Source organism: Siphateles boraxobius, unplaced genomic scaffold, assembly GCF_051911475.1.
Source record: "Siphateles boraxobius isolate OS27281-9 unplaced genomic scaffold, OSU_SipBor_1 5, whole genome shotgun sequence".
Classification (NCBI taxonomy): Eukaryota; Metazoa; Chordata; class Actinopteri; order Cypriniformes; family Leuciscidae; genus Siphateles; species Siphateles boraxobius.
This window is the reverse complement of record NW_027509141.1, coordinates 25,666,566-25,693,937: the sequence shown is the minus strand read 5'-3', so window position 1 is coordinate 25,693,937 and position 27,372 is coordinate 25,666,566. Positions and strand designations below refer to the sequence as shown.

The window sequence follows — 27,372 nt, the reverse complement described above, 5'->3', positions numbered from 1 at the left end:
TGGAGCAAGGAAGCTATCCTCAATGGGCTTGACCTCATCTTTAAGTAAAAGTACTGTCTCTCTGCCGAGCGAAGGAACACTTTGATTTATGTTGAGCAATAGTAAACCGGATCATGAGTTTTTAGATATAAGCTCAGTTATCTGCAGTCAAATCCTCCCCAAGGTCAACAGTGACAGCATGATCCTCAAGTAAACATAGTAAAGAGCAGGTGGGATTTGCCATGCTTTTTTGCCGTTTTTCTACCACAGACATTGAGGGGTCATGTCACCTTTATTTATATAGCGCTTTTAACAATACAGATTGTTTCAAAGCATCTTTACAGTGACAACTAGATATTAATGCAACAAAGATTGTTTTGGCTTTAAAGCAGCTCTAGAAGAAAGTCATTGATCAGTTTAAGTAAGTTCAGCATTGACTTATTTCGGTCTTATTAATTTGGGGGCCATTTACATGACACCGTTTTCATGGAATACAGACAACTTTTTATGCGCTCTGGCCGTTCATTTACACGACAATGATTTTGATGGCCTGAGAATGGAAACTTTGATATAGGTTTCAAAGGGCAAGTTTTTGAAAACAAGTTTTGAAAACAATACAGTTATCATCTCTGTGTAAACTTCAAAAATGTGAATCTGAACCGGAGCCCTCAGAGGAGTCCTGGCTGAAGGTGGGCAATCTCAGAACCGAACCCCTCAGCATCGTCCTGGCTGAAGGTGGCGTTCTCAGAACCAAACTCCTCAGAATCGTCCTGGGTGAAGGTGGCGTTCTCAGAACTGAACCCCTCAGCATCGTCCTGGCTGAAGGTGGCGTTCTCAGAACCAAACCCCTCAGCATCGTCCTGGCTGAAGGTGGCGTTCTCAGAACCGAACCCCTCAGCATCGTCCTGGCTGAAGGTGGCGTTCTCAGAACCGAACCCCTCAGCATCATCCTGGCTGAAGGTGGCGTTCTCAGAACCAAACCCCTCAGAATCGTCCTGGCTGAAGGTGGCGTTCTCAGAATCAAACTCCTCAGAATCTACCTGGCTGAAGGTGGCGTTCTCAGAACCGAACCCCGCAGAATCGTCCTGGCTGAAGGTGACGTTCTCAGAACCAAAATGTCACCGGGTGAGAAATAGGAACTTTAGAACCGGGATTTGTTGCATGGGGGAGCGACTTCCGGTGTAACACCAGGCCGGTTCCGGTGACATGTCATGGCCGCCGGCATTGACGAGCGCCAGCTGCGGACACCAATCAGGCCGTTATCAGTGAGCACATGTGGGAAGAGGGATATATAAGGAGAAGTTTGAAGACATTGGGTGTGGTTCTTGGTGCTTAGTTTTCACGTTGGGTTCCCCTTGGCGTTCTTGTCAGCAGACAACAGAAAGCAGCAACCGCAGCGAATATAAAGTGTGGGATGTCTGTGCATTGAAGACGGGTGAGTGATTGACACATGGGACTGAGAGGACAGAGTGATTAAAGGCCGCACTGAGGATCTATGCTGTTATCAAGGAGAGAAGTTAAGTGCACTTTTCATCAACGTACGAAAGGGTGATGTTATGAATACCTACCAAGAACATTTTTGAATACTGACTTGTGCTGGCAGTGTGTGGTGTTTCTCTCATTGTGAGTCTCAGAGATCCAAAGAAGAACTGGGCTTTATAGGATCTTTCTTGAAACCTGATACCCCCATGCGAAAAGCCATCTGTGGAGTGTCTGACCCTGCAAAGATGGAGTGAAGGCCTGTTGTTCACGAGAGGTGATGTGGCATTGCAGTGTCTGAAAGTGTGAAGTGAGCACGTGTAAAGAGTTATAGTATTGATGCATGCACGAGTGTGGGAGATCAAATCATTAACCTCACTCTATCATCTTTGTTCGGGGAAGCCTAACCAGTGGGACATCAAGAGTTAAACCTGATCTGTCGATTGTGAAGTTGTGTCCAGGTTCCGGAATCATCATTCTGAAGTGAGTCTGCTGACTACTGTGTTCTATCTGCTGTCGTTCTGTGAACGGAGAGACCCTGTGAATCATCCTTCTGAAGTGAGTCTGCTGACTGCCGTGTTCTATCTGCTGTCGTTCTGTGAACGGAGAGATCCTGTGAATCATCCTTCTGAAGTGAATCTGCTGACTGCTGTGTTCGATCTGCTGTGTTCAATCTGCTGTCGTTCTGTGAACTGAGAGATACTGTGAATCATCATTCTGAAGTGAGTCTGCTGACTACTGTGTTCAATCTGCTGTCATTCTGAGAACGGAGAGATCCTGTGAATCATCCTTCCGAAGTGAGTCTGCTGACTGCTGTGTTCAATCTGCTGTCGTTCTGTGAACTGAGAGATACTGTAAATCATCATTCTGAAGTGAGTCTACTGACTACTGTGTTCAATCTGCTGTCATTCTGAGAACGGAGAGATCCTGTGAATCATCCTTCCGAAGTGAGTCCGCTGACTGCTGTGTTCAATCTGCTGTCGTTCTGTGAACTGAGAGATACTGTAAATCATCATTCTGAAGTGAGTCTGCTGACTACTGTGTTCTATCTGCTGTCGTTCTGTGAACGGAGAGACCCTGTGAATCATCCTTCTGAAGTGAATCTGCTGACTGCTGTGTTCGATCTGCTGTCGTTCTGTGAACGGAGAGATCCTGTGAATCATCCTTCTGAAGTGAATCTGCTGACTGCTGTGTTCGATCTGCTGTGTTCAATCTGCTGTCGTTCTGTGAACTGAGAGATACTGTGAATCATCATTCTGAAGTGAGTCTGCTGACTACAGTGTTCAATCTGCTGTCATTCTGAGAACGGAGAGATCCTGTGAATCATCCTTCCGAAGTGAGTCTGCTGACTGCTGTGTTCAATCTGCTGTCGTTCTGTGAACTGAGAGATACTGTAAATCATCATTCTGAAGTGAGTCTGCTGACTACTGTGTTCAATCTGCTGTCATTCTGAGAACGGAGAGATCCTGTGAATCATCCTTCCGAAGTGAGTCTGCTGACTGCTGTGTTCAATCTGCTGTCGTTCTGTGAACTGAGAGATACTGTAAATCATCATTCTGAAGTGAGTCTGCTGACTACTGTGTTCTATCTGCTGTCGTTCTGTGAACGGAGAGACCCTGTGAATCATCCTTCTGAAGTGAGTCTGCTGACTGCCGTGTTCTATCTGCTGTACTTCTGTGAACGGAGAGATCCTGTGAATCATCCTTCTGAAGTGAATCTGCTGACTGCTGTGTTCGATCTGCTGTCGTTCTGTGAACGGAGAGATCCTGCGAATCATCCTTCTGAAGGAGAATCTGCTGACTGTTGCGCTCGATCTGCAGCTATTCTACGAGCTGGGACATCCGGGAGTGAAGAAAAGGAACCCAAAGTCATTCCGTTGCTGTTTTAAGTGTTATTAATTAATAAATAAAAAGAAGAGTTTTTTTACGTTGCTTGCTGTCTTGCCTGATTGGTGCCTTGGTGTCGGCTCCTCCGGAGTGTGGTTATTAACCCTTGGCTTTGGGAAACGGTTACATCAAATTGGCGTAGTCGGCAGGGTTACCACTCGGAGTTGAGCGGCCAAGGAGCCATGATGGCGGATGAAGAATTGCCAGCCGTCCGGCATCCGACGGTACCAATGTTTATGGGAGCTCCGTGGGCCCAGAAGTATGGTGGGCTTGGATCTGAATTGAACTTGATTGACTGGAGAGCACAAGTGGAGTATTTGGCTGGACTACAGGGGTTAAGTGAGGCCCAGAAGGTACAGTTCGTTCTGAATTCTCTAGAGGGGGAGGCGAAGAGAGAGGTCCGAGCTGCACCTGAGGCTGTCCGAGCCACCACACGAGCCATCTTTGAATTCTTGACTGGGCAGTACGGTGATTCCACTCCGGTGGCAGTGCTACGGGCGCAATTCTTCAACTGCAAGCAGGGGCCTAGACAAACTCTGCGGGCGTTCGCCCTGCGTCTACGAGAGCAGTATTCTAGATTAAAGAACCGAGAAGACCATGGTCTGGGAGAGGAAGAGACCCTGTTGAGAGATCAATTCTTGTTGGGGTTACGAGAGGGCCCTATACGGCAGAGTTTACGATTACAGCTTCGGCGAGATGCTGCTTTGACCTTCGAGGAGCTTCGCCAAGAAGCCTTAGCTCTGGAGCGGGATCACGCCGAAGCAGTGGACCCCCCTGTGTGCATGGCTGCGAGCGGAGTTGGCATTCCTGTACCTCCTGAACCGTCGGATTGGAAACAAGCCTTGCGTACTGAGTTGATGAAGGATGTCCGCGAAGAGATGGCAGAGTTTTCTAAGACCCTTTTGGGGGAGCTTCGCCGTGGACGGCCAGAGCCTCCGACCTTTCCTCGAGAAAGCTCCTATTCTGATGGGGGAAGGGATCCGGGAAGACGTGCCGGTCGACCAACTGGCCCCAAGTTCCAGTGGGATGGGCAGGGGCGCCCGCTCTGTAATAACTGTGGAGAACCTGGACACTATAGCCGTCAGTGCAGCTCTAGTCGCAGCTCGCAAGGGGGTTTTTAGGACGACCGGCCACTGTGGGTCAAGTGGTCGGGACCCCCTGGATTGACCCCTCTGTAAATTCCGCCCCAAGAGACAGTCTGGTAGGCCATTGTCCGCTTGTAGAGATAAAGGTAAATGGCGTAAATGTCCGGTGCCTGGTGGACACCGGATCCCAGGTCACCCTATTCGCTGAAAGTCTGTCCAAAGAACTGTTTAATGCCCATCACTTACCAGAAACCGAAGTCCCCTGGCTCACACTACGGGGAGCAAATGGTCTGAATATCCCGTATATCGGGTACCAAGTGACCGACTTTGAGATCCATGGGACTGTGATACCACAGAAGGGAGTAGTAGTTGTCCGAGACTCTTGCCTGGGGGCGCATCGAGCCTTGCTGGGGATGAACGTGCTGATGGAGTGTTGGGAGAAATTGTTTCAAGCCGGGCCCCTTCGTACCACTTCTTTGGCCGAGAAGCAAGACTGGGAGCGTGTTGTTACGGATTGTCGGCGAGTACAGGCCGCAAGTTTCCAACAAGATCGAGAGGACGCTGGCCGAGTTGCATGTCGGTATGCTATCTCCGTTCCGGCCCGAAGCGAGGCGGTAGTCTGGGTTCGTCTCCCCGCTCGGACTTATGGTCCAGAAGATTGGGTTCTTGTGGAGCCCCATTGGGAGTGCCAGAGTGTGGAGGTGGCTCGAGGGTTAACGGTGGCACGTCGAGGCCGAGTCTCAGTACGGGTGAGGAATGTGAGCACGTATCCAGTACATCTGTTCCGTCACCAACGGTTGGCTCGTGTTACGCCGGTGAGTCCTCACCAGGTGAGAGAGGGGCAGGAGGTCCGTTTCTGTCAAGTGAGTGCAACGGTGGTCGAAGTAGCCTTGACGTCGGAAGAACTTCGGTCCGATCCTGTTGGCAGGAGCATGCCGGCTTATCTTCAGGGTGAATCACTGCAGGGCGAGGGCTTAGTCGAAGAACAAACGTACCAGCTTCAACACTTTCTGGCCAAGTGGCAGCACGTCTTTTCCACGCATGACGAGGATTACGGATGCACGGATGTGGTGAAGCACTCGATACCTACTGGGGATGCCATGCCTAGTCGAGAGCGGTACCGTCATGTCCCTCCAACCTTGTACTCCGAGATCCGTACCTTGTTGCGGGGGATGTTAGAACGAGGAATCATTCGGGAGAGCTGCAGCCCATGGGCAGCCCCGATTGTGCTGGTGCGCAAGAGAACTGGCTCTTGGAGATTCTGTGTAGACTATCGTAAGCTGAATCAGGTCACCAAAAAGGACGCTTTTCCCCTGCCGAGAATTGAAGACTCCCTCACTAGCCTAACCCACGCCGCCTGGTACTCTACCCTTGATCTTGCGAGCGGATACTGGCAGGTGCAGGTGGAAGGAAGAGACCAAGAGAAGACTGCCTTTACTACGCCCTTTGGGTTATTTGAGTGGGACCGGATGCCCTTCGGACTCTGCAACGCCCCCGCCACGTTCCAACGGTTGATGCAGCGATGCCTGGGAGGGCAGTTGGTGGACTCCACTCTGGTCTATCTAGACGACGTGATCGTCTACTCACCTGACTTTGACTCCCACCTGTTACATCTGGAGCAAGTATTCCGAGCCATGGAAAAGTATGGGTTGAAGCTCCAGCCTGGGAAATGTCAGCTCCTTCGGAAGGAGGTCAAGTTCTTGGGACATCGTGTGAGTGCTGCGGGAGTGGCCGTAGACCCGGATAAGGTGTCTGCTGTGCAAGGCTGGGATCCCCCTAAAACGGTGAAGCACGTGAGGTCCTTTTTGGGATTTGTGGGATACTATCGGCGCTTCATCAAGGATTTCTCCCGGATTGCTAAGCCCTTGAATCAACTGCTCGCTGGTTCAAGCCGTCCACGTGGCCGAGGTTCCCCGGTGATAGTCTGGAGCCCAGAGTATGAAATAGCCTTTCAGAGGCTGAAACAGGAGCTGTTGCAGGCCCCTATTCTGGCCTATGCCGATTTCACTCAGCCATTCGTCCTGTACACGGATGCCAGTAATACAGGGCTAGGGGCGGTACTGGCCCAGCGGCAGAACGGAGTGGAGAAGGTTATTGCCTATGCCAGCCGGAGCCTCCACCCAGCGGAGCGGAACGATGCAAACTATAGCTCCTTTAAGATCGAACTTTTGGCCCTGAAGTGGGCCTTATGTGAGAAATTCAAGGACTACCTATGGGGAGCTGAAGTATTGGTGGTCACTGACAACAGCCCGCTGGTTCACCTCCAGACGGCTAAACTGGGAGCGGTAGAGCAGAGGTGGGCGGCCCAACTCGCCAACTTCAACTACCAGCTGCAGTATCGGCCAGGCCGTGAGCACGTCAACGCCGATGTCTTGTCCCGATTACCTGTGGCCAGAGCTGGAGAACATCTAGAGGAGGAACTGGATGAGGGGCTGATGGTGGGAGTGATAGAGGCGCCTGGAGCGCGGTCGGAAGAAGTTCCGGCTAGTTGGGGATGGGACCCGCAACGTTGGAGGGAACGACAGGGGGAGGACGAAGGGCTGTCCACCTTGCGAACTTACCTGGAGCAGGGTACATTACCTGGAGCGGCGGAGCGACAGGGCCAAGTGTTGACGGTGAGGAAACTTTTGGGGCACTGGAGACGGCTGTGTTTGCGAGATGGGGTGGTCTGTCGATCTATCCAGGACCCAAGGACTCGTGAGGCTGTACATCAGGTGGTGGTGCCAGAAGCCCAAGTTCAATCCCTGCTCCAGGCATACCATGACCTGCTGGGGCATCAAGGGAGGGAGAGAACAGTGTCCTTGTTGCGTAGGCACTTCTATTGGGGCAAAATGGAAGAGTCCGTGGGGAGGTATGTGCAGGAGTGCCCCCGCTGCACGTTGTTTAAAGCTAGGAGAGAAGTGAAGGCCCCCTTAGTTCCGGTACGACCCCGGGCCCCGTTGCATATGGTGGCTATGGACTTTCTGACCTTGAGTCGCCCGATGGATCGGTATCAAAATATCCTGGTGGTGACGGATCTGTTTACGAAGTATGCCTGGGCTATTCCGACTCTGGATCAGACGGCCACCATGACAGCGAATGCCCTTTGGAGAACAGTGTTCCAGCCCTTTGGGTGTCCCGAAACTCTCCATTCGGATCAAGGGCCGAATTTCGAGTCCCGTGTGATCAAGGAGCTGTGTCAACTGTACGGGTGTAGGAAGACCCACACTACTCCATACCACCCGCAGGGAAATGGTAGCTGCGAGCGCTTTAACCAGACGCTGTTGAGTCTGTTGGGGACATTGGATACGGACCATCAGAGCCAGTGGACGGATAGTCTCCCTGCCTTGATACAGGCTTACAATAATAGCGTCCACAGCACCACAGGATACGCCCCCACTTACCTGATGTTTGGGAGACACGTACGCTTGCCTACGGATCTGATACTGGGAACTGCTGCAACCGGAGAGCCCGCCACCACTACGGAGTGGGTACACCGACACCATCGACAGCTTCACGCTGCCTACGAGAGGGTCTCTGAACATCTAGATACAGCTGCTAAGAAGAACAAAGGCCTGTACGATCGAACCACTCGAGAGGCCCCCTTGCTGCCTGGTGAGCGGGTGCTGGTGCGCGATAATCGGCGCCAAGGGAAGGGGAAGCTTAGTGACCGGTGGGAGACCGTACCATATGTGGTGGAGCGACGACAGAACCCTGACCAGCCCGTTTATGCCATTAGTCCGGAGGGAAGAGCCGGGCCTGTGAGGGTCTTGCACCGTAACTTGCTTCGCCCATGTCCCAACTACCCGAGGCAAGTGGTCGAGACCCCGCCCGCCCCAGTGGCCCCTGGACCCCCTTAGATGGGTTGGGCTATGGTTCCTAGAGTCCCCGTTGCTGAGCCGAGGAGAGAGGAACCGGTTGTGCCGTTGAGGCGCTCGCAACGAGAGACCCAGGGAGTGCCTCCTGCGAGGTACGGGGAATGGGAGTCGGGCCCCCGTTCTCGGGACTAGAACGGATTGGTGAGGGAGGGTGTCACCGGGTGAGAAATAGGAACTTTAGAACCGGGATTTGTTGCATGGGGGAGCGACTTCCGGTGTAACACCAGGCCGGTTCCGGTGACATGTCATGGCCGCCGGCATTGACGAGCGCCAGCTGCGGACACCAATCAGGCCGTTATCAGTGAGCACATGTGGGAAGAGGGATATATAAGGAGAAGTTTGAAGACATGGGGTGTGGTTCTTGGTGCTTAGTTTTCACGTTGGGTTCCCCTTGGCGTTCTTGTCAGCAGACAACAGAAAGCAGCAACCGCAGCGAATATAAAGTGTGGGGATGTCTGTGCATTGAAGACGGGTGAGTGATTGACACATGGGACTGAGAGGACAGAGTGATTAAAGGCCGCACTGAGGATCTATGCTGTTATCAAGGAGAGAAGTTAAGTGCACTTTTCATCAACGTACGAAAGGGTGATGTTATGAATACCTACCAAGAACATTTTTGAATACTTTTTTTTTGAAGACTTGTGCTGGCAGTGTGTAGTGTTTCTCTCATTGTGAGTCTCAGAGATCCAAAGAAGAACTGGGCTTTATAGGATCTTTCTTGAAACCTGATACCCCCATGCGAAAAGCCATCTGTGGAGTGTCTGACCCTGCAAAGAAGGAGTGAAGGCCTGTTGTCCACGAGAGGTGATGTGGCATTGCAGTGTCTGAAAGTGTGAAGTGAGCACGTGTAAAGAGTTATAGTATTGATGCATGCACGAGTGTGGGAGATCAAATCATTAACCTCACTCTATCATCTTTGTTCGGGGAAGCCTAACCAGTGGGACATCAAGAGTTAAACCTGATCTGTCGATTGTGAAGTTGTGTCCAGGTTCCGGAATCATCATTCTGAAGTGAGTCTGCTGACTACTGTGTTCTATCTGCTGTCGTTCTGTGAACGGAGAGACCCTGTGAATCATCCTTCTGAAGTGAGTCTGCTGACTGCCGTGTTCTATCTGCTGTCGTTCTGTGAACGGAGAGATCCTGTGAATCATCCTTCTGAAGTGAATCTGCTGACTGCTGTGTTCGATCTGCTGTGTTCAATCTGCTGTCGTTCTGTGAACTGAGAGATACTGTGAATCATCATTCTGAAGTGAGTCTGCTGACTACTGTGTTCAATCTGCTGTCATTCTGAGAACGGAGAGATCCTGTGAATCATCCTTCCGAAGTGAGTCTGCTGACTGCTGTGTTCAATCTGCTGTCGTTCTGTGAACTGAGAGATACTGTAAATCATCATTCTGAAGTGAGTCTGCTGACTACTGTGTTCTATCTGCTGTCGTTCTGTGAACAGAGAGACCCTGTGAATCATCCTTCTGAAGTGAGTCTGCTGACTGCCGTGTTCTATCTGCTGTCGTTCTGTGAACGGAGAGATCCTGTGAATCATCCTTCTGAAGTGAATCTGCTGACTGCTGTGTTCGATCTGCTGTGTTCAATCTGCTGTCGTTCTGTGAACGGAGAGATCCTGTGAATCATCCTTCTGAAGGAGAAGCTGCTGACTGTTGCGCTCGATCTGCAGCTATTCTACGAGCTGGGACATCCTGCAGTGAAGAAAAGGAACCCAAAGTCATTCCGTTGCTGTTTTAAGTGTTATTAATTAATAAATAAAAAGAAGAGTTTTTTTACGTTGCTTGCTGTCTTGCCTGATTGGTGCCTTGGTGTCGGCTCCTCCGGAGTGTGGTTATTAACCCTTGGCTTTGGGAAACGGTTACAAAAACTCTCAGCATCGTCCTGGCTGAAGGTGGCGTTCTCAGAACCGAACCCCTCAGCATCATCCTGGCTGAAGGTGGCGTTCTCAGAACCAAACCCCTCAGAATCGTCGTGGCTGAAGGTGGCGTTCTCAGAATCAAACTCCTCAGAATCTACCTGGCTGAAGGTGGCGTTCTCAGAACCGAACCTCGCAGAATCGTCCTGGCTGAAGGTGACGTTCTCAGAACCAAAACTCTCAGCATCGTCCTGGCTGAAGTTGGCGTTCTCAGAACCGAGCCCCTCAGCATCTTCCTGACCGAAGTTGGTGTTATCAAAACCGGACCCCTTAGTGGTGTCCTGGCTCAAGGTGGCGTTCTCAGAACCGGACCCCTCAGGTGTATCCTGCTGAATTCTCTCTGGAGGTGGACAGAACTGGATGCACCAACGAAATAATTCTGGCCGTTCAACAGATTATCTGCACAGAAAGAGTCAAAGAAGGCAAATAATAAAACATTCAATAGAAATAAAATGGGTAAGTTATTTACTTTATTACAACAAGAGTGTGTTAGATTTTTAACCCTTTATGGTACGGCGTTGCCATGTGGCAACAATTCATTTCTAATAATTTCCTTGTAATTAAGAAAAAGAAAAACAATGTATTGCACTATGGGAATTAAAATTGCAGCCAATGATGTGCTGTTTTTAAGTCAAATTACATTTAAATGTCCCTCCAAAACGTACTCGGTTACATACGTAATCTCGGTTCTCTCTAGAAGAGGGAACGAGTATTGCGTAAGTTGCTTACGCTACAGGTAAAGTAATCTTTTCTCGAGATATCTTTGATGTGCTGTTTTTAAGTAAAATTACATTTAAATGTCCCTCCAAAACGTACTCGGTTACATACGTAATCTCGGTTCTCTCTAGAAGAGGGAACGAGTATTGCGTAAGTTGCTTACGCTACGGGTAAAGTAATCTTTTCTCGAGATATTGAAGCCAAAAAATTATCCAAATTTTTACATTTATTGTCAACACAGTGCAGCAGCTAAAAGAACTAGAGCAGGCATTCTCGCGTGCTCATTGGCTGCACTACGGCGACTGCAGCAGCCTACCACTGAGCCTCGCACGAGACCTCACGCCCAATGAGGGCGCCGGCGCTCTTTATGCATCACAGCCCGCCAAAAGGGGTGTGGTTTAGCGTATAAAAGCCAGGCTCGGTAGACAGCTCACTGGTTTTCATCGACTGAAGCGAAAAGTCGCTCGTGGCGCGAGCACGGTCGGGTTACGCAATACTCGTTCCTTCTTCTAGAGAGAACCGAGGTTCCGTATGTAACCGAGTAAGTTCTCTTACGAGAGGTTCTCTCGTATTGTGCAAGTTTCTTACGCTACGGGAACCCATTGTCAACGCCGTGCGCGCCAATTATCCACTTCATGAGTCCCAGGGAATCCCGGGGAACATATATAAATGGGAAATAGGCGGCCAGCAGCGTGGGCCAGCACATATTCATAAGCAAATATATATGGTATACAGAGCGGCGTTGCCGGTCTATACAAACCATCGCCATTCAGTGCAGCTCAACCAGGAGAGCTAAGGTCGCATGAGAGTAGTCTGTATATACGCCACTCATACTGACAGAAGTCTAGTCTGCAGGGCGGGAACTTCCAGGTTATAAAACCTAACAAATGTAGACGGGGAGGCCCAGCCTGCCGCGTCACAAATGTCGTGGATGGAAATCCCGCAGGACCAAGCCCACGAAGAGGCCACGCCTCTAGTGGAATGAGCTCTGACGCCCAACGGCCATTGCAGACCTTTGGAAACATAAGCAGATGCAATAGCATCCACTATCCATCTGGACAGGCTCTGTTTCGAGGCAGCAAGACCTTTGGTGCGCCCACCAAACGAAACAAAGAGCTGCTCCGAGCGCCTGAAAGGGGCAGAGTGCGTAATGTAAGCCGTCAAAGCCCTGACAGGGCAGAGGAGATTAACATCGGTCTCACTATCGGATGCTGGCAGAGCCGAAAGAGAAATGACCTGCGCTCTGAAGGGAGTGCCTATCACCTTAGGGACATAGCCATGCCTTGGTTTAAGGATGACTTTAGAGTCATTTGGTCCAAACTCAAGACACGCAGCGCTTACAGACAGCGCGTGTAAATCCCCCACACGTTTAACTGATGACAGGGCAGTCAGAAAAACGGTTTTGAGCGAGAGGTACTTTAGGTCCACAGAGTCTAGTGGTTCAAAGGGGAATGCTTTCAAGGCCTCTAGGACCAAGGAAATATCCCACATGGGAACCGAAGGGGTCGTGGGGGTTCATCCTCCTGGCTCCTCTAAGGAAGCGGATGACAAGCTCCTTCCTTCCCATTGACCGAGCGCGCGGTCCCATATGATGGTCCCATATGAACGGGAGGAAGCGCTTGAGCATGTTCTCGACCCCTATCATATCCAAACAGTTTATGTGGAAGTGTTTCTCTTGGTCTGACCAGAGGCTAAAGACCGGTCTGCCCTCGAAGAGAGCGCCCCAGCCTAAGTTGGAGGCGTCCGTCGAGATGACCTTTCGGTGTGAGACAGCTCTCATTGTAACCCCCCGCTGGTATCAGTCGGCCGCTAACCAGGGCTGCAGAGGTGAAACACAGCTCTGAGTCACTCTGATCTGTTATCGGCCGAAAGCCCAAGCCCGGCGAGGCACTCTGGCGTTCAACCAGCATTGTATCGGGCGCATGCGCAGCATACAGCCCAGCATTCTCTGGAAAGTTTTCAGAGGAGCAATGCTGCCCTTCTGGAAAGACGCGACCAGGTGTCGCGCGCGCTGTGTCGATAAACGAGCCGTCATAGCCACAGAGTCCATTCTATTCCTATAAAAGAAACTGACTGACTGGGCAGTAATGAGCTCTTGGTCCAGTTGACCGTGAGACCCAGGCTTTCCAGATGACTGAGGAGCACTGTTCTGTGAGATAAGAGTTTTATCTCTGACTGTGCTAAAATCAGCCAATCATCCAAATAGTTCAGAATTCGCATGCCCTGTTCTCTCAGGGTGGGCGAGAGCCGCGTCCATGCACTTCGTGAATGTACGGGTGCTAAAGACAGGTTGAACAGGAGGACGGTGTATTGATGTACCCCTGTGATGGGGTATTATTGGAATCTGAAAGTATGCATCTTTCAGATCCAGAGAGATAAACCAGTCCCTCGGGCGAATTTGCATGAAGATTTGACTGGTCGTGAGCATTTTGAACGGCCTTCTCATGAGAGCTTTGTTCAAATATCTCAGATCTAAGATAGGTCTTAGAGCTCCGTCCTTCTTGGGTACGAGAAAATAGCGGCTGTAAAAGCCTTACTCAATCAGAGAAGGAGGTACTGGTTCTATAGCCCCTTTGCACCGCAGTTTGGCTATTTCTGCGCGGAGTAGATGTGCTACATCCGCTTTTACTTTCGTCTCGGTCCGTGCTCGAAAGCGAGGGGGGCGGCGAGCGAACTCTAGTGAATAGCCCTGTCTTATTGTGCTCAGCACCCATTCTGAAACCCCTGGAATAGCTTCCCATGCTTTCACATGTACAGCTAGGGGCAGAATGGACTCCGGGTCCCGATCGCCGCACTTTGTGGGCTCGGGAAACTGAACCGGAGGTGTGTGCGTGGCGCGCGCCCTCGGATCTCGGGAATGGCGGCTCGCTGACAGCGGTGGCTATCCGTATCACTTGTGATGACCCGATTGCTTGGAATGGGGCACATATTGTGATGATATTGTGTGCGAGCGCAGCCTGGGGCGAAGTGTTTGTCAGTAAGCGTGAGCGCTCGTGACCGGGCACGTCACTTACGTTCATAACTTGGCCGCTGTGGGGCTGTTGCCGTGTAACAGAGCGGGCAGCGAGTAGGTGTGAGCACAGATTTGTGTGCACATTCTCTACATCCAGCACTCGAGCGGCTTTTGCCAGCTTTATAAGAGTGGGCTCTGTGAGTGTGTGAGACATGTGGGGCATAGTGTTTGTGTGTAGTGGTGAGCACTGAGGTGTGGGCACATTTTCTACACTTGAAACACCAACGGTGTGAGCCGGATAACCAGACATTATACTCTTTTTGAGATTTCTCTGGGTCGCCGTGAAAACGGCGGTTGTGTGAAGGTGGGCGGGCTGTGTTGCCAACTCGTTGGCTGCTAAATATACTACTGCAGTAGCCTCCTTTGAGGGGACTGACAGGGTGAGATACTTTGACAGTGGTCCGGCCGCAGCAAGACTCATCCGTCTTTTCCTCTCTGCTCTTGCTAGGAGGACTTCACTTGCTCGGGCTTCAGCGCAATCTTAGGCCGGGGTCCCCGCGAGGGGAGGCGGCCTGTGGTGGCTGGATGAGCGCGATCTAGGGCAGCCGCCCTGTCGTCGCTGTGAAGACTGTGGCTGAGCTGGACTCTGGTTAGAGCTTTCGCGCAGACGGCTGGTCACGTGGGCGACCTGCAGCGGAGCTAGAGCGTCGAGGCAGGAAGAGGTTCATGGCCTGCGAGGTCTTCTGCACTTCGGAGAAGCGGTCGACGATCCAGTTTACCGCTGGGCCGAAGAGACCAGTGGGAGAGAGCGGCACGTCGAGAAACGCGGAACGCTCGGCTTCCCTCATGCCAGTGAGCGTCAACCAGAGGTGCCTCTCTGTGACGGTGAGCGAAGCCATTCATCTCCCGATCGCCTGAGCTGCGGATTTCGTAGCACGAAGGGAAAGATCCGTTGCGCATCTCAAATCCGTGATGGTGGCTTGGTCCTTGCTTTTCTCATCCCATTCGCGGAGGAGATCAGCTTGAAGGATCTGAAGCACAGCCATCGAGTGCAGGGCGGAAGCAGCTTGTCCGGCGGCTGTAGACGTGCGGCGGACAAGGGCTGAGGTGGTCCTGCAGGCTTTGGACAGGAGGGCAGACTTTGAGTGCCATCTCGCAGAGGGCGGGCAAGGGTGTGCTGCGACCGCCTCCTCCACTGGGAGGATAGCTTTGTACCCCCAAGAGCACTGAGGAGACATGAGTGTGGAGTCTCGCGGAGAATGGTGCATTCCACGATTTAGCCAGCTCAGCGTGAAGCTCCGGCAGAAATGGTGCCACTCTGGAAACGAGCGGTGGGCGGCGGCTGTGAAGAAAACAGCCGTCGAGCCTGTCGGGCGCGGGCTCCTTCGGCGGTGACCAATCCAAGCCGAGTTGGTCTATGGCCTTAGAGAGGAGAGGCATAAGTTCTGCGTCCACGCCAGCCCGAGTCCTGCTGGATTCCTGGATCGAGGAGGAGGCGGAGTGATGGGAACTCGACCACTCCTCGCTGTCCGATGCCAGAATGGAACAGCTGTCACCTGGGTCCATTCCTTCAGCTTCGTCGACAGTGAGGGCCGAAGCCGGCAGCTGCGCGTTTTTTCTGACAGCTCTGTCATCAGTTAAACGTGTGGGGGATTAACACACGCTATCTGTTAGCGCAGTGTGTCTTGAGTTCGGGCCAAATGACTCTAAAGTAATCCTCAAGCCAAGACATGGTTATGTCCCTAAAGTGTTGGGCACCCCCTTCAGAGCGCAGGTCATTTCTCTTTCGGCTCTGCCAGCATCCGATAGTGAAGGTGATGTGAATCTCCTCTGCCCCGTCAGGGTGCTGAGGGTTTACATTACGCGCTCCGCCTCTTTCAGGCGTTCGGAACAGCTCTTTATCTCCTTCGGTGGGCGCACCAGGGGTCTCGCCGCCGTGAAATAGAGCCTGTCCAGATGGATGGTGGAAGCTATCACATCTGCTTATAAGTCTAAAGGTCTGCAATGCCCCTTGGGCATCAGGGCGCATTCCGCCAGAGGCGTGGCCTCGTCGTGGGCTTGGTCCAGCGGAATTTCCGTTCATGATATTTGTGAGGCGGCAGGCTGGGCCTCTCTGTCCACATTTGTTAGGTTTTATAACCTGGAAGTTCCCGCCTTGCAGGCTAGACTTCTGTCAGTGTGAGCAGTGTGTTTGTCCTGCCCAGATTATCATGCGCAGACTTCTCTCATGCGACGTTAGCTCTCCTGGTTGAAATGCACTATATGGTGAATAGTTATATGGACCGGCGACGCCGCTCTGTATACCCTGTATGTGCTTATAACATGTGCTGGCCCACTGGCCTGCTCTAGGTCTGCTGGCTGCTGCACTGCGTTGACAATAAATACAAAATTAAGGATAATTTTTTGGCTTCAATATCGAGCAAAGATGACTTTACCCGTAGCGTAAGCTAGCTTACGCAATTCTCGTTCCCTCTTCTAGAGGGAACTGAGGTTACGTTAGTAACCGAGTATCGTTTTCCCTTCTCGTAAATGGGACCTCATACAGAACTAAAGTTTCAGGCCTGGTTTCACAGACAGTAAATGTGCCTTAGGAAATAAAACCAAAACAATGTCTCTGACATATTTTAAGATATATCAGTGCAAGTTGCTTTCAGTTAAAACAGCTCAAACATGAGGTCATATGACTGATACAAAATAACGAGTAATTACACATTTCGATCAGGCAGCAACATCAGGTATATGTAAATTATACCTTCACACAGAAGACACCTGTTGAAATGCTCCAAAAAATGCTCTAGCCTATTAACCTCATTTCTAAACATCTCTTCTCAAGAGTTTTTTTTTTTTGCAGCAGCATCTTTGATAAGTAAATTGGATCTTTTTATTCATATATCAACTTTGTCTAATATTTTTACTGTAAATTGGGATAATAATCTGTGTTTCCATATGGCAACGCTTTACCACACTGGATTTGCAATAATGCCTTTCCCCAATGGGATTTTTTTATAGATAGTAGCATCAACAATATGATTGCAGTTATACATATTTATTGTAGTATAGTTGTATTCATGTATAAATAACAAATTGTTCCCTTTTCAGAAAATGAACAAGAACTTAAAGAAAGGACAATACAAAGAGTGCAGTTAGCTCTTCCATGTGATGAGAGTGAGGATGAGTTAGGAATCTACTTATTTTTGATTTGCATAAGTTCTAAGTATATTAATTCATCAATTTCTAAAAGAAATGTGCAATTAAACAATTAATTGTATAGAAAAAAATACTTTTGACCATTTTCCATATAGCAATGTTTCCCTAAGTATCTTAAAATACAAATATTGCAGTCAACGTCCTATTAGTCTTCAAATAAATTAAACTAAAAAGTATCCGTTTTCAGAGCACAAGATTTCTTGGGAAAAAAACAAGAAACCAGTTACCCAGGTATTAAAGCCACTACACACCAACCCAATTGGCTGTTAAAGCTCATTTAGCAAAGCGGAGTTAACAAAATCCCAAACTATTCAAAGACAATTTTATTTTGTTACACAGAATCTTGGTTTATGTTAACAGTTAAGTAGAAAGGGCCAAAAGAGAACCAGACCCCGAAGCATCACCCTGGCTTAAGGTGGCGTTCACAGAACCGGACCCCTCAGCATAGAACTGGGTGAAGGTGGAGTTGACAGAAACAGACCCCTCAGAATCATCATGGCTTAAAGTGGCATTCATAGAACCCTCAGAATCATCCCGGCTTAAGGTGGCATTCACAGAACCCTCAGAATCATCCCGGCTTAAGGTGGCATTCACAGAACCGGACCCCTCAGCATAGTCCTGGGTGAAGGTGGAGTTGACAGAAACAGACCCCTCAGAATCGTCATGGCTTAAAGTGGCATTCACAGAACCCTCAGAATCATCCCGGCTTAAGGTGGCATTCACAGAACCCTCAGAATCATCCCGGCTTAAGGTGGCATTCACAGAACCGGACCCCTCAGCATAGTCCTGGGTGCAGGTGGAGTTAACAGAAATGGACCCCTCGGCATCTTCCTGGCTGAAGGTGGCATTGACAGAACGATCACAGGATCCACCGATCAGATTGTCTACAGACAAAGAGAGAGAAACATTTGTATTATTTTGATTATAATAAATGTAAGTGGATTAGTATAAACTCATGCTACTTTAGCACAAGAGCATGTTAGATTAAGAAACACAAACAGGTCTAAGGACCCATGTTCAACTGTGGAGCTGAATACTGAGAAACACATTGACTTTTTAAAAACAAAACACAGACATCTAAACAAAAAATTAAACTCACCATGCAATACCAATTGATGATAAAGAATCACCAAAATAGTCATTTTAATCAGACCCATTCTATAAACCAAAAACTAAGCCACTAAGAAAACCAAGCAACAATGCAAGATAAAGTTTCAAACCAACCAGAACTTTTAAAGCCAAACAAAACACCCTTTGTAGCACCTGGATGACTCGTTAACTCATTATTGGAGCAAATCTTCTAATTAATGAGATCAATAATTAATTAATCACTTAGCAGCATACAGGCTGATGTTATATCTTACAGAACTAAAGTTTCAGGCCTGGTTTCACAGACAGTAAATGTGCCTTAGGAAAAAAAAAAAAATGTTGGTGTGCATCTTGAACCAAAACAATATCACTGACATATTTTAGGATATATCAGTGCAAGTTGCTTTCAGTTAAAACAGCTCAAACATGAGGTCATATTCCTGATACATAATAACAAATAATTACACATTTCGATCAGGCAGCTACATCAGGTATATGTAAATTAATAATTCTGTGTGAATTCTAATTAATACATACAATTACAGGCTCATTTTTATACCTGTTACACAAGTTGCTTTCAATCGAAATAAAATGGGTTAGTTAGTCTACACATTATTACAACAAGAGTGTGTTAGATGTTTAACCCTTTATGGTACGGCGTTCCCATATGGCAACAATTCATTTCTAATACTTTTCTTGTAATTAAGAAAAAAAATACAATATATTGCACTATGTGAATTAAAATGGCAGCCAATGGTGTGCTGTTAAGTCAAATTACATTTAAATGTCCCTCCAAAACTCTCTTTCCCACTATCACTCTCACACAGAAGACACCTGTTGAAATGCTCCAGAAAATACTCTATTAACCTCATTTCTAAACATCTCTTCTCAAGAAGTTTTTTGTTTGTTTTTTGCAGCATCTTTGATAAGAAATTTGGATCTTTTTATTCACATATCAACTTTGTCTAATGTTTTTACTGTAAATTGGGATAATAATCTGTGTTTCCATATGGCAATGCTGTACCACACTGGATTTGCAGTAATGCATTTCCCCAATGGGATTTTTTTATAGACAGTAGCATCAACAATATGATTGCAGTTATAAATATTTATTGTAGTATAGTTGTATTAATGTATAAATAACAAATTGTTACCTTTTCAGAAAATGAACAAGAATTTAAAGAAAGGACAATACGAAGAATGCAGGGTTAGCTCTTCCATGTGATGAGAGTGAGGATGAGTTAGGAATCTACTTATTTTTGATTTGCATAAGTTCTAAGTATATTAATTCATCAATTTCTAAAAGAAATGTGCAATTAAACAATTAATTGTATAGAAAAGAATACTTTTGACCATTTTCCATATAGCAATGTTTCCCTAAGTATCTTAAAATACAAATATTGCGGTCAACGTCCTATTAGTCTTCAAATAAATTAAACTGAAAAGTATCCGTTTTCAGAGCACAAGATTTCTTGGGAAAAAAAACAAGAAACCAGTTACCCAGGTATTAAAGCCACTACACACCAACCCAATTGGCTGTTAAAGCTCATTTAGCAAAGCGGAGTTAACAAAAACCCAAACTATTCAAAGACAATTTTATTTTGTTACACAGAATCTTGGCTTATGTTAACAGTTAAGTAGAAAGGGCCAAAAGAGAACCAGACCCCGAAGCATCACCCTGGCTTAAGGTGGCGTTCACAGAACCGGACCCCTCAGCATAGACCTGGGTGAAGGTGGAGTTGACAGAAACAGACCCCTCAGAATCATCATGGCTTAAAGTGGCATTCATAGAACCCTCAGAATCATCCCGGCTTAAGGTGGCATTCACAGAACCCTCAGAATCATCCCAGCTTAAGGTGGCATTCACAGAACCCTCAGAATCATCCCGGCTTAAGGTGGCATTCACAGAACCCTCAGAATCATCCCGGCTTAAGGTGGCATTCACAGAACCCTCAGAATCATCCCGGCTTAAGGTGGCATTCACAGAACCGGACCCCTCAGCATAGTCCTGGGTGCAGGTGGAGTTGACAGAAATGGACCCCTCGGCATCTTCCTGGCTGAAGGTGGCATTGACAGAACGATCACAGGATCCACCGATCAGATTGTCTACAGACAAAGAGAGAGAAACATTTGTATTATTTTGATTATAATAAATGTAAGTGGATTAGTATAAACTCATGCTACTTTAGCACAAGAGCATGTTAGATTAAGAAACACAAACAGGTCTAAGGACCCATGTTCAACTGTGGAGCTGAATACTGAGAAACACATTGACTTTTTAAAAACAAAACACAGACATCTAAACAAAAAATTAAACTCACCATGCAATACCAATTGATGATAAAGAATCACCAAAATAGTCATTTTAATCAGACCCATTCTATAAACCAAAAACTAAGCCACTAAGAAAACCAAGCAACAATGCAAGATAAAGTTTCAAACCAACCAGAACTTTTAAAGCCAAACAAAACACCCTTTGTAGCACCTGGATGACTCGTTAACTCATTATTGGAGCAAATCTTCTAATTAATGAGATCAATAATTAATTAATCACTTAGTAGCATACAGGCTGATGTTATATCTTACAGAACTAAAGTTTCAGGCCTGGTTTCACAGACAGTAAATGTGCCTTAGGAAAAAAAAAAAAATTTTGGTGTGCATCTTGAACCAAAACAATGTCACTGACATATTTTAAGATATATCAGTGCAAGTTGCTTTCAGTTAAAACAGCTCAAACATGAGGTCATATTCCTGATACAAAATAACAAATAATTACACATTTCGATCAGGCAGCTACATCAGGTATATGTAAATTAATAATTCTGTGTGAATTCTAATTAATACATACAATTACAGGATCATTTTTATACCTGTTACACAAGTTGCTTTCGAAATAAAATGGGTTAGTTAGTCTACATTATTACAACAAGAGTGTGTTAGATGTTTAACCCTTTATGGTACGGCGTTCCCATCTGGCAACAATTCATTTCTAATACTTTTCTTGTAATTAAGAAAAAAAATACAATATATTGCACTATGGGAATTAAAATGGCAGCCAATGATGTGCTGTTAAGTAAAATTACATTTAAATGTCCCTCCAAAACTCTTTCCCACTATCACTCTCACACAGAAGACACCTGTTGAAATGCTCCAGAAAATACTCTATTAACCTCATTTCTAAACATCTCTTCTCAAGAAGTTTTTTGTTTGTTTTTTGCAGCATCTTTGATAAGTAATTTGGATCTTTTTATTCACATATCAACTTTGTCTAATGTTTTTACTGTAAATTGGGATAATAATCTGTGTTTCCATATGGCAATGCTGTACCACACTGGATTTGCAGTAATGCATTTCCCCAATGGGATTTTTTTATAGACAGTAGCATCAACAATATGATTGCAGTTATAAATATTTATTGTAGTATAGTTGTATTAATGTATAAATAACAAATTGTTACCTTTTCAGAAAATGAACAAGAACTTAAAGAAAGGACAATACGAAGAATGCAGGGTTAGCTCTTCCATGTGATGAGAGTGAGGATGAGTTAGGAATCTACTTATTTTTGATTTGCATAAGTTCTAAGTATATTAATTCATCAATTTCTAAAAGAAATGTGCAATTAAACAATTAATTGTATAGAAAAAAATACTTTTGACCATTTTCCATATAGCAATGTTTCCCTAAGTATCTTAAAATACAAATATTGCAGTCAACGTCCTATTAGTCTTCAAATAAATTAAACTGAAAAGTATCCGTTTTCAGAGCACAAGATTTCTTGGGGAAAAAAAACAAGAAACCAGTTACCCAGGTATTAAAGCCACTACACACCAACCCAATTGGCTGTTAAAGCTCATTTAGCAAAGCGGAGTTAACAAAAACCCAAACTATTCAAAGACAATTTTATTTTGTTACACAGAATCTTGGCTTATGTTAACAGTTAAGTAGAAAGGGCCAAAAGAGAACCAGACCCCGAAGCATCACCCTGGCTTAAGGTGGCGTTCACAGAACCGGACCCCTCAGCATAGACCTGGGTGAAGGTGGAGTTGACAGAAACAGACCCCTCAGAATCATCATGGCTTAAAGTGGCATTCATAGAACCCTCAGAATCATCCCGGCTTAAGGTGGCATTGACAGAACCCTCAGAATCATCCCAGCTTAAGGTGGCATTCACAGAACCGGACCCCTCAGTATAGTCCTGGGTGAAGGTGGAGTTGACAGAAACGGACCCCTCAGAATCGTCATGGCTTAAAGTGGCATTCACAGAACCCTCAGATTCATCCCGGCTTAAGGTGGCATTCACAGAACCCTCAGAATCATCCCGGCTTAAGGTGGCATTCACAGAACCCTCAGAATCATCCCAGCTTAAGGTGGCATTCACAGAACCCTCAGAATCATCCCGGCTTAAGGTGGCATTCACAGAACCCTCAGAATCATCCCAGCTTAAGGTGGCATTCACAGAACCCTCAGAATCATCCCGGCTTAAGGTGGCATTCACAGAACCGGACCCCTCAGCATAGTCCTGGGTGCAGGTGGAGTTGACAGAAATGGACCCCTCGGCATCTTCCTGGCTGAAGGTGGCATTGACAGAACGATCACAGGATCCACCGATCAGATTGTCTACAGAGAAAGGAGAGAAACATTTGTATTATTTTGATTATAATAAATGTAAGTGGATTAGTATAAACTCATGCTACTTTAGCACAAGAGCATGTTAGATTAAGAAACACAAACAGGTCTAAGGACCCATGTTCAACTGTGGAGCTGAATACTGAGAAACACATTGACTTTTTAAAAACAAAACACAGACATCTAAACAAAAAATTAAACTCACCATGCCATACCAATTGATGATAAAGAATCACCAAAATAGTCATTTTAATCAGACCCATTCTATAAACCAAAAACTAAGCCACTAAGAAAACCAAACAACAATGCAAGATAAAGTTTTAAACCAACCAGAACTTTTAAAGCCAAACAAAACACCCTTTGTAGCACCTGGATGACTCGTTAACTCATTATTGGAGCAAATCTGCTAATTAATGAGATCAATAATTAATTAATCCAGGGCTCTCAAGTCTCACGCATTGGGCGTGAGACACACGCATTTCAACCCGTTCACACGCTCACACGCCACACCTTGTATTTCTCACGCTGAGGAGTAAGGGAACTTGTCCCGCTATACAATTAATGGACGAGACGCAGGCAAACGGAGGGAAGTTCTCTGCCGAGTTCATAGCATCTGTCTCGAGTTATACAGAGTTAAATGCTAGCTACCAGCCAATCAGAAATTAGAATTAGTTGTTTCTGGGTAAATTATGTGTTCCCGCTGCAAGCTCGTTCGTTACTAGACAACACGCGGTTTGCGGACATCTTCATTTATTTTTTTAGCATTTTGATTTTACGATTCCTGGACGATATCTCTTGCCTGTGATCAAAGACAGTGAGAGCTGATGTTGAGGAGTATAGCCAAATTCGTACTAAATTATTTTTGATGCATTCAAAAACTCTCCAACTGCTTTTAAAGGGGTCATCGGATGCAAAATACACTTTTATATGGTATTTGCAAATAAATGTGTCTTTGCAGTGTGTGGACACAATCACCATATTATGCGATTCAAAAAAATCCATTCACTTTTTTTTAATCCTGAAAAAGCCAAAAAGTTATTTCTCATTATCATTTAAAGAGACATGCACCGAAATGGGTCACTGTGAACAGAGCTGTTTTTGAAGAGGTAAAAAGGGTGTTGTTTTACACAACCATAGAGAAATTTTAACCAAAGTATGTTACAAACTTTACATGAAGACCCAAAATAATCATACCAACTTGTGGAAAATGGGTATCCGATGACCCATGTAAAGGTGACCGGTTTGGGTCTTGACATACATGCTCAGGGCAATAAGTTGTTATGACACAATGTTATGTACATTGAGCACTGACGTTCAGTTGGCTTGTTTGGGGTCAAATTTATTTTTATTTTTCAATAAATTTGTATTTTTTAAATATAACTATTTATTTTATTTGGATGAATTTGTCTTTTTATCAGATTTAACAATTGTTATAATTTCCATTTGTGCTGGTCAATTATGAACAATAGGCAAAATTGAACTGCTAGCAAAAATTGAAGCGAATTTGGTTGGGTCGAGGGACATATCCTGCAAATATTTGGGTGGCTCCTCCCCTAAATCTCACTCTAAACTTTTGATAAAACTTGAGAGCCCTGTTAATCACTTAGTAGCATACAGGCTGATGTTATATCTTACAGAACTAAAGTTTCAGGCCTGGTTTCACAGACAGTAAATGTGCCTTAGGAAAAAAAAAAAAATTCTGGTGTGCATCTTGAACCAAAACAATGTCACTGACATATTTTAAGATATATCAGTGCAAGTTGCTTTCAGTTAAAACAGCTCAAACATGAGGTCATATTCCTGATACAAAATAACGAATAATTACACATTTCGATCAGGCAGCTACATCAGGTATATGTAAATTAATAATTCTGTGTGAATTCTAATTAATACACACAATTACAGGATCATTTTTATACCTGTTACACAAGTTGCTTTCAATCGAAATAAAATGGGTTAGTTAGTCTACATTATTACAACAAGAGTGTGTTAGATGTTTAACCCTTTATGGTACGGCGTTCCCATCTGGCAACAATTCATTTCTAATACTTTTCTTGTAATTAAGAAAAAAAATACAATATATTGCACTATGGGAATTAAAATTGCAGCCAATGATGTGCTGTTAAGTCAAATTACATTTAAATGTCCCTCCAAAACTCTTTCCCTCTATCACTCTCACACAGAAGACACCTGTTGAAATGCTCCAGAAAATACTCTATTAACCTCATTTCTAAACATCTCTTCTCAAGAAGTTTTTTGTTTGTTTTTCTTAGGATCTTTGATCAGTAAATTGGATCTTTTTAATCACAAATCAACTTTGTCTAATGTTTTTACTGTAAATTGGGATAATAATCTGTGTTTCCATATGGCAATGCTGTACCACACTGGATTTGCAGTAATGCATTTCCCCAATGGGATTTTTTTATAGATAGTAGCATCAACAATATGATTGCAGTTATAAATATTTATTGTAGTATAGTTGTATTAATGTATAAATAACAAATTGTACCCTTTTCAGAAAATGAACAAGAATTTAAAGAAAGGACAATACGAAGAATGCAGGGTTAGCTCTTCCATGTGATGAGAGTGAGGATGAGTTAGGAATCTACTTATTTTTGATTTGCATAAGTTCTAAGAATATTAATTCAATTTCTAAAAGAATTGTGCATTTAAACAAACTAATTGTATAGAAAAAATACTTTTGACCATTTTCCATATAGCATTGTTTCCCTAAGTATATTAAAATACAAATATTGGAGTCAATGTCCTATTAGTCTTCAAAGAAATTAAACTGAAAAGTATCAGTTTTTTACCCTAACTTCAAAAAACAAGTCACCTGTTACCCAGGTATTAAAGTCACTACACACTAACCCAATTGGCTGTTAAAGTTCATTTAGCAAAGCAGAGTTAACAAAAACCCAAACTATTCAAAGACAATTTTATTTTGTTACACAGAATCTTGGCTTATGTTAACAGTTAAGTAGAAAGGGCCAAAAGAGAACCAGACCCCTAAGCATCATTCTGGCTTAAGGTGGCATTCACAGAACCGGACCCCTCAGCATAGACCTGGGTGAAGGTGGAGTTGACAGAAACAGACCCCTCAGAATCATCATGGCTTAAAGTGGCATTCATAGAACCCTCAGAATCATCCCAGCTTAAGGTGACATTCACAGAACCCTCAGAATCATCCCGGCTTAAGGTGGCATTCACAGAACCCTCAGAATCATCCCGGCTTAAGGTGGCATTCACAGAACCCTCAGTATCATCCCGGCTTAAGGTGGCATTCACAGAACCGGACCCCTCAGCATAGTCCTGGGTGCAGGTGGAGTTGACAGAAACGGACCCCTCGGCATCGACAGAACGATCACAGGATCCACCGATCAGATTGTCTACAGAGAAAGAGAGAGAAACATTTGTAATATTTTGATTATAATAAATGTAAGTGGATTAGTATAAACTCATGCTACTTTAGCACAAGAGCATGTTAGATTAAGAAACACAAAAAGGTCTAAGGACCCATGTTCAACTGTGGAGCTGAATACTGAGAAACACATTGACTTTTTAAAAACAAAACACAGACATCTAAACAAAAAATTAAACTCACCATGCAATACCAATTGATGATAAAGAATCACCAAAATAGTCATTTTAATCAGACCCATTCTATAAACCAAAAACTAAGCCACTAAGAAAACCAAGCAACAATGCAAGATAAAGTTTCAAACCAACCAGAACTTTTAAAGCCAAACAAAACACCCTTTGTAGCACCTGGATGACTCGTTAACTCATTATTGGAGCAAATCTGCTAATTAATGAGATCAATAATTAATTAATCATTTAGCAGCATACAGGCTGATGTTATATCTTACAGAACTAAAGTTTCAGGCCTGGTTTCACAGACAGTAAATGTGCCTTAGGAAAAAAAACAATTCTGGTGTGCATCTTGAACCAAAACAATGTCACTGACATATTTTAAGATATATCAGTGCAAGTTGCTTTCAGTTAAAACAGCTCAAACATGAGGTCATATTCCTGATACAAAATAACGAATAATTTCACATTTCGATCAGGCAGCTACATCAGGTATATGTAAATTAATAATTCTGTGTGAATTCTACTTAATACATACAATTACAGGATCATTTTTATACCTGTTACACAAGTTGCTTTCAATAGAAATAAAATGGGTTAGTTATGTAGCCTACTTTATTACAACAAGAGTGTGTTAGATGTTTAACCCTTTATGGTACGGCGTTCCATTATGGCAACAATTCATTTCTAATAATTTTCTTGTAATTAAGAAAAAAAATACAATATATTCCACTATGTGAATTAAAATGGCAGCCAATGATGTGCTGTTAAGTAAAATTACATTTAAATGTCCCTCCAAAACTCTCTTTCCCACTATCACTCTCACACAGAAGACACCTGTTGAAATGCTCCAGAAAATACTCTATTAACCTCATTTTTAAACATCTCTTCTCAAGAGTTTTTTTTTTTCTGCAGCATCTTTGATCAGTAAATTGGATCTTTTTATTCACATATCAACTTTGTCTAATGTTTTTACTGTAAATTG

General features: G+C 45.3%; 1 protein-coding gene and 1 long non-coding RNA gene across 2 annotated transcripts; one reads left to right on the top strand and one right to left on the bottom strand.

Annotated features, from left to right (window-relative positions):
• Positions 1–647: 647 nt before the first annotated feature.
• LOC143711398 (uncharacterized) lies at positions 648–23,115 on the bottom strand. The gene is made up of 7 exons (XM_077202846.1): positions 23,002–23,115; positions 22,616–22,787; positions 22,208–22,420; positions 20,144–20,233; positions 17,665–17,877; positions 10,181–10,270; positions 648–984 (listed from the first exon to the last, which is right to left on the bottom strand). Exons 1-7 carry the CDS (start codon positions 23,057–23,059, stop codon positions 648–650), a joined length of 1,173 nt encoding a protein of 390 aa, XP_077058961.1. The 5' UTR covers positions 23,060–23,115.
• LOC143711718 (uncharacterized) lies at positions 19,840–20,059 on the top strand. The gene is made up of 3 exons (XR_013194896.1): positions 19,840–19,858; positions 19,904–19,948; positions 20,027–20,059. It is a non-coding gene; the product is annotated as an uncharacterized LOC143711718 (long non-coding RNA).
• Positions 23,116–27,372: the final 4,257 nt, after the last annotated feature.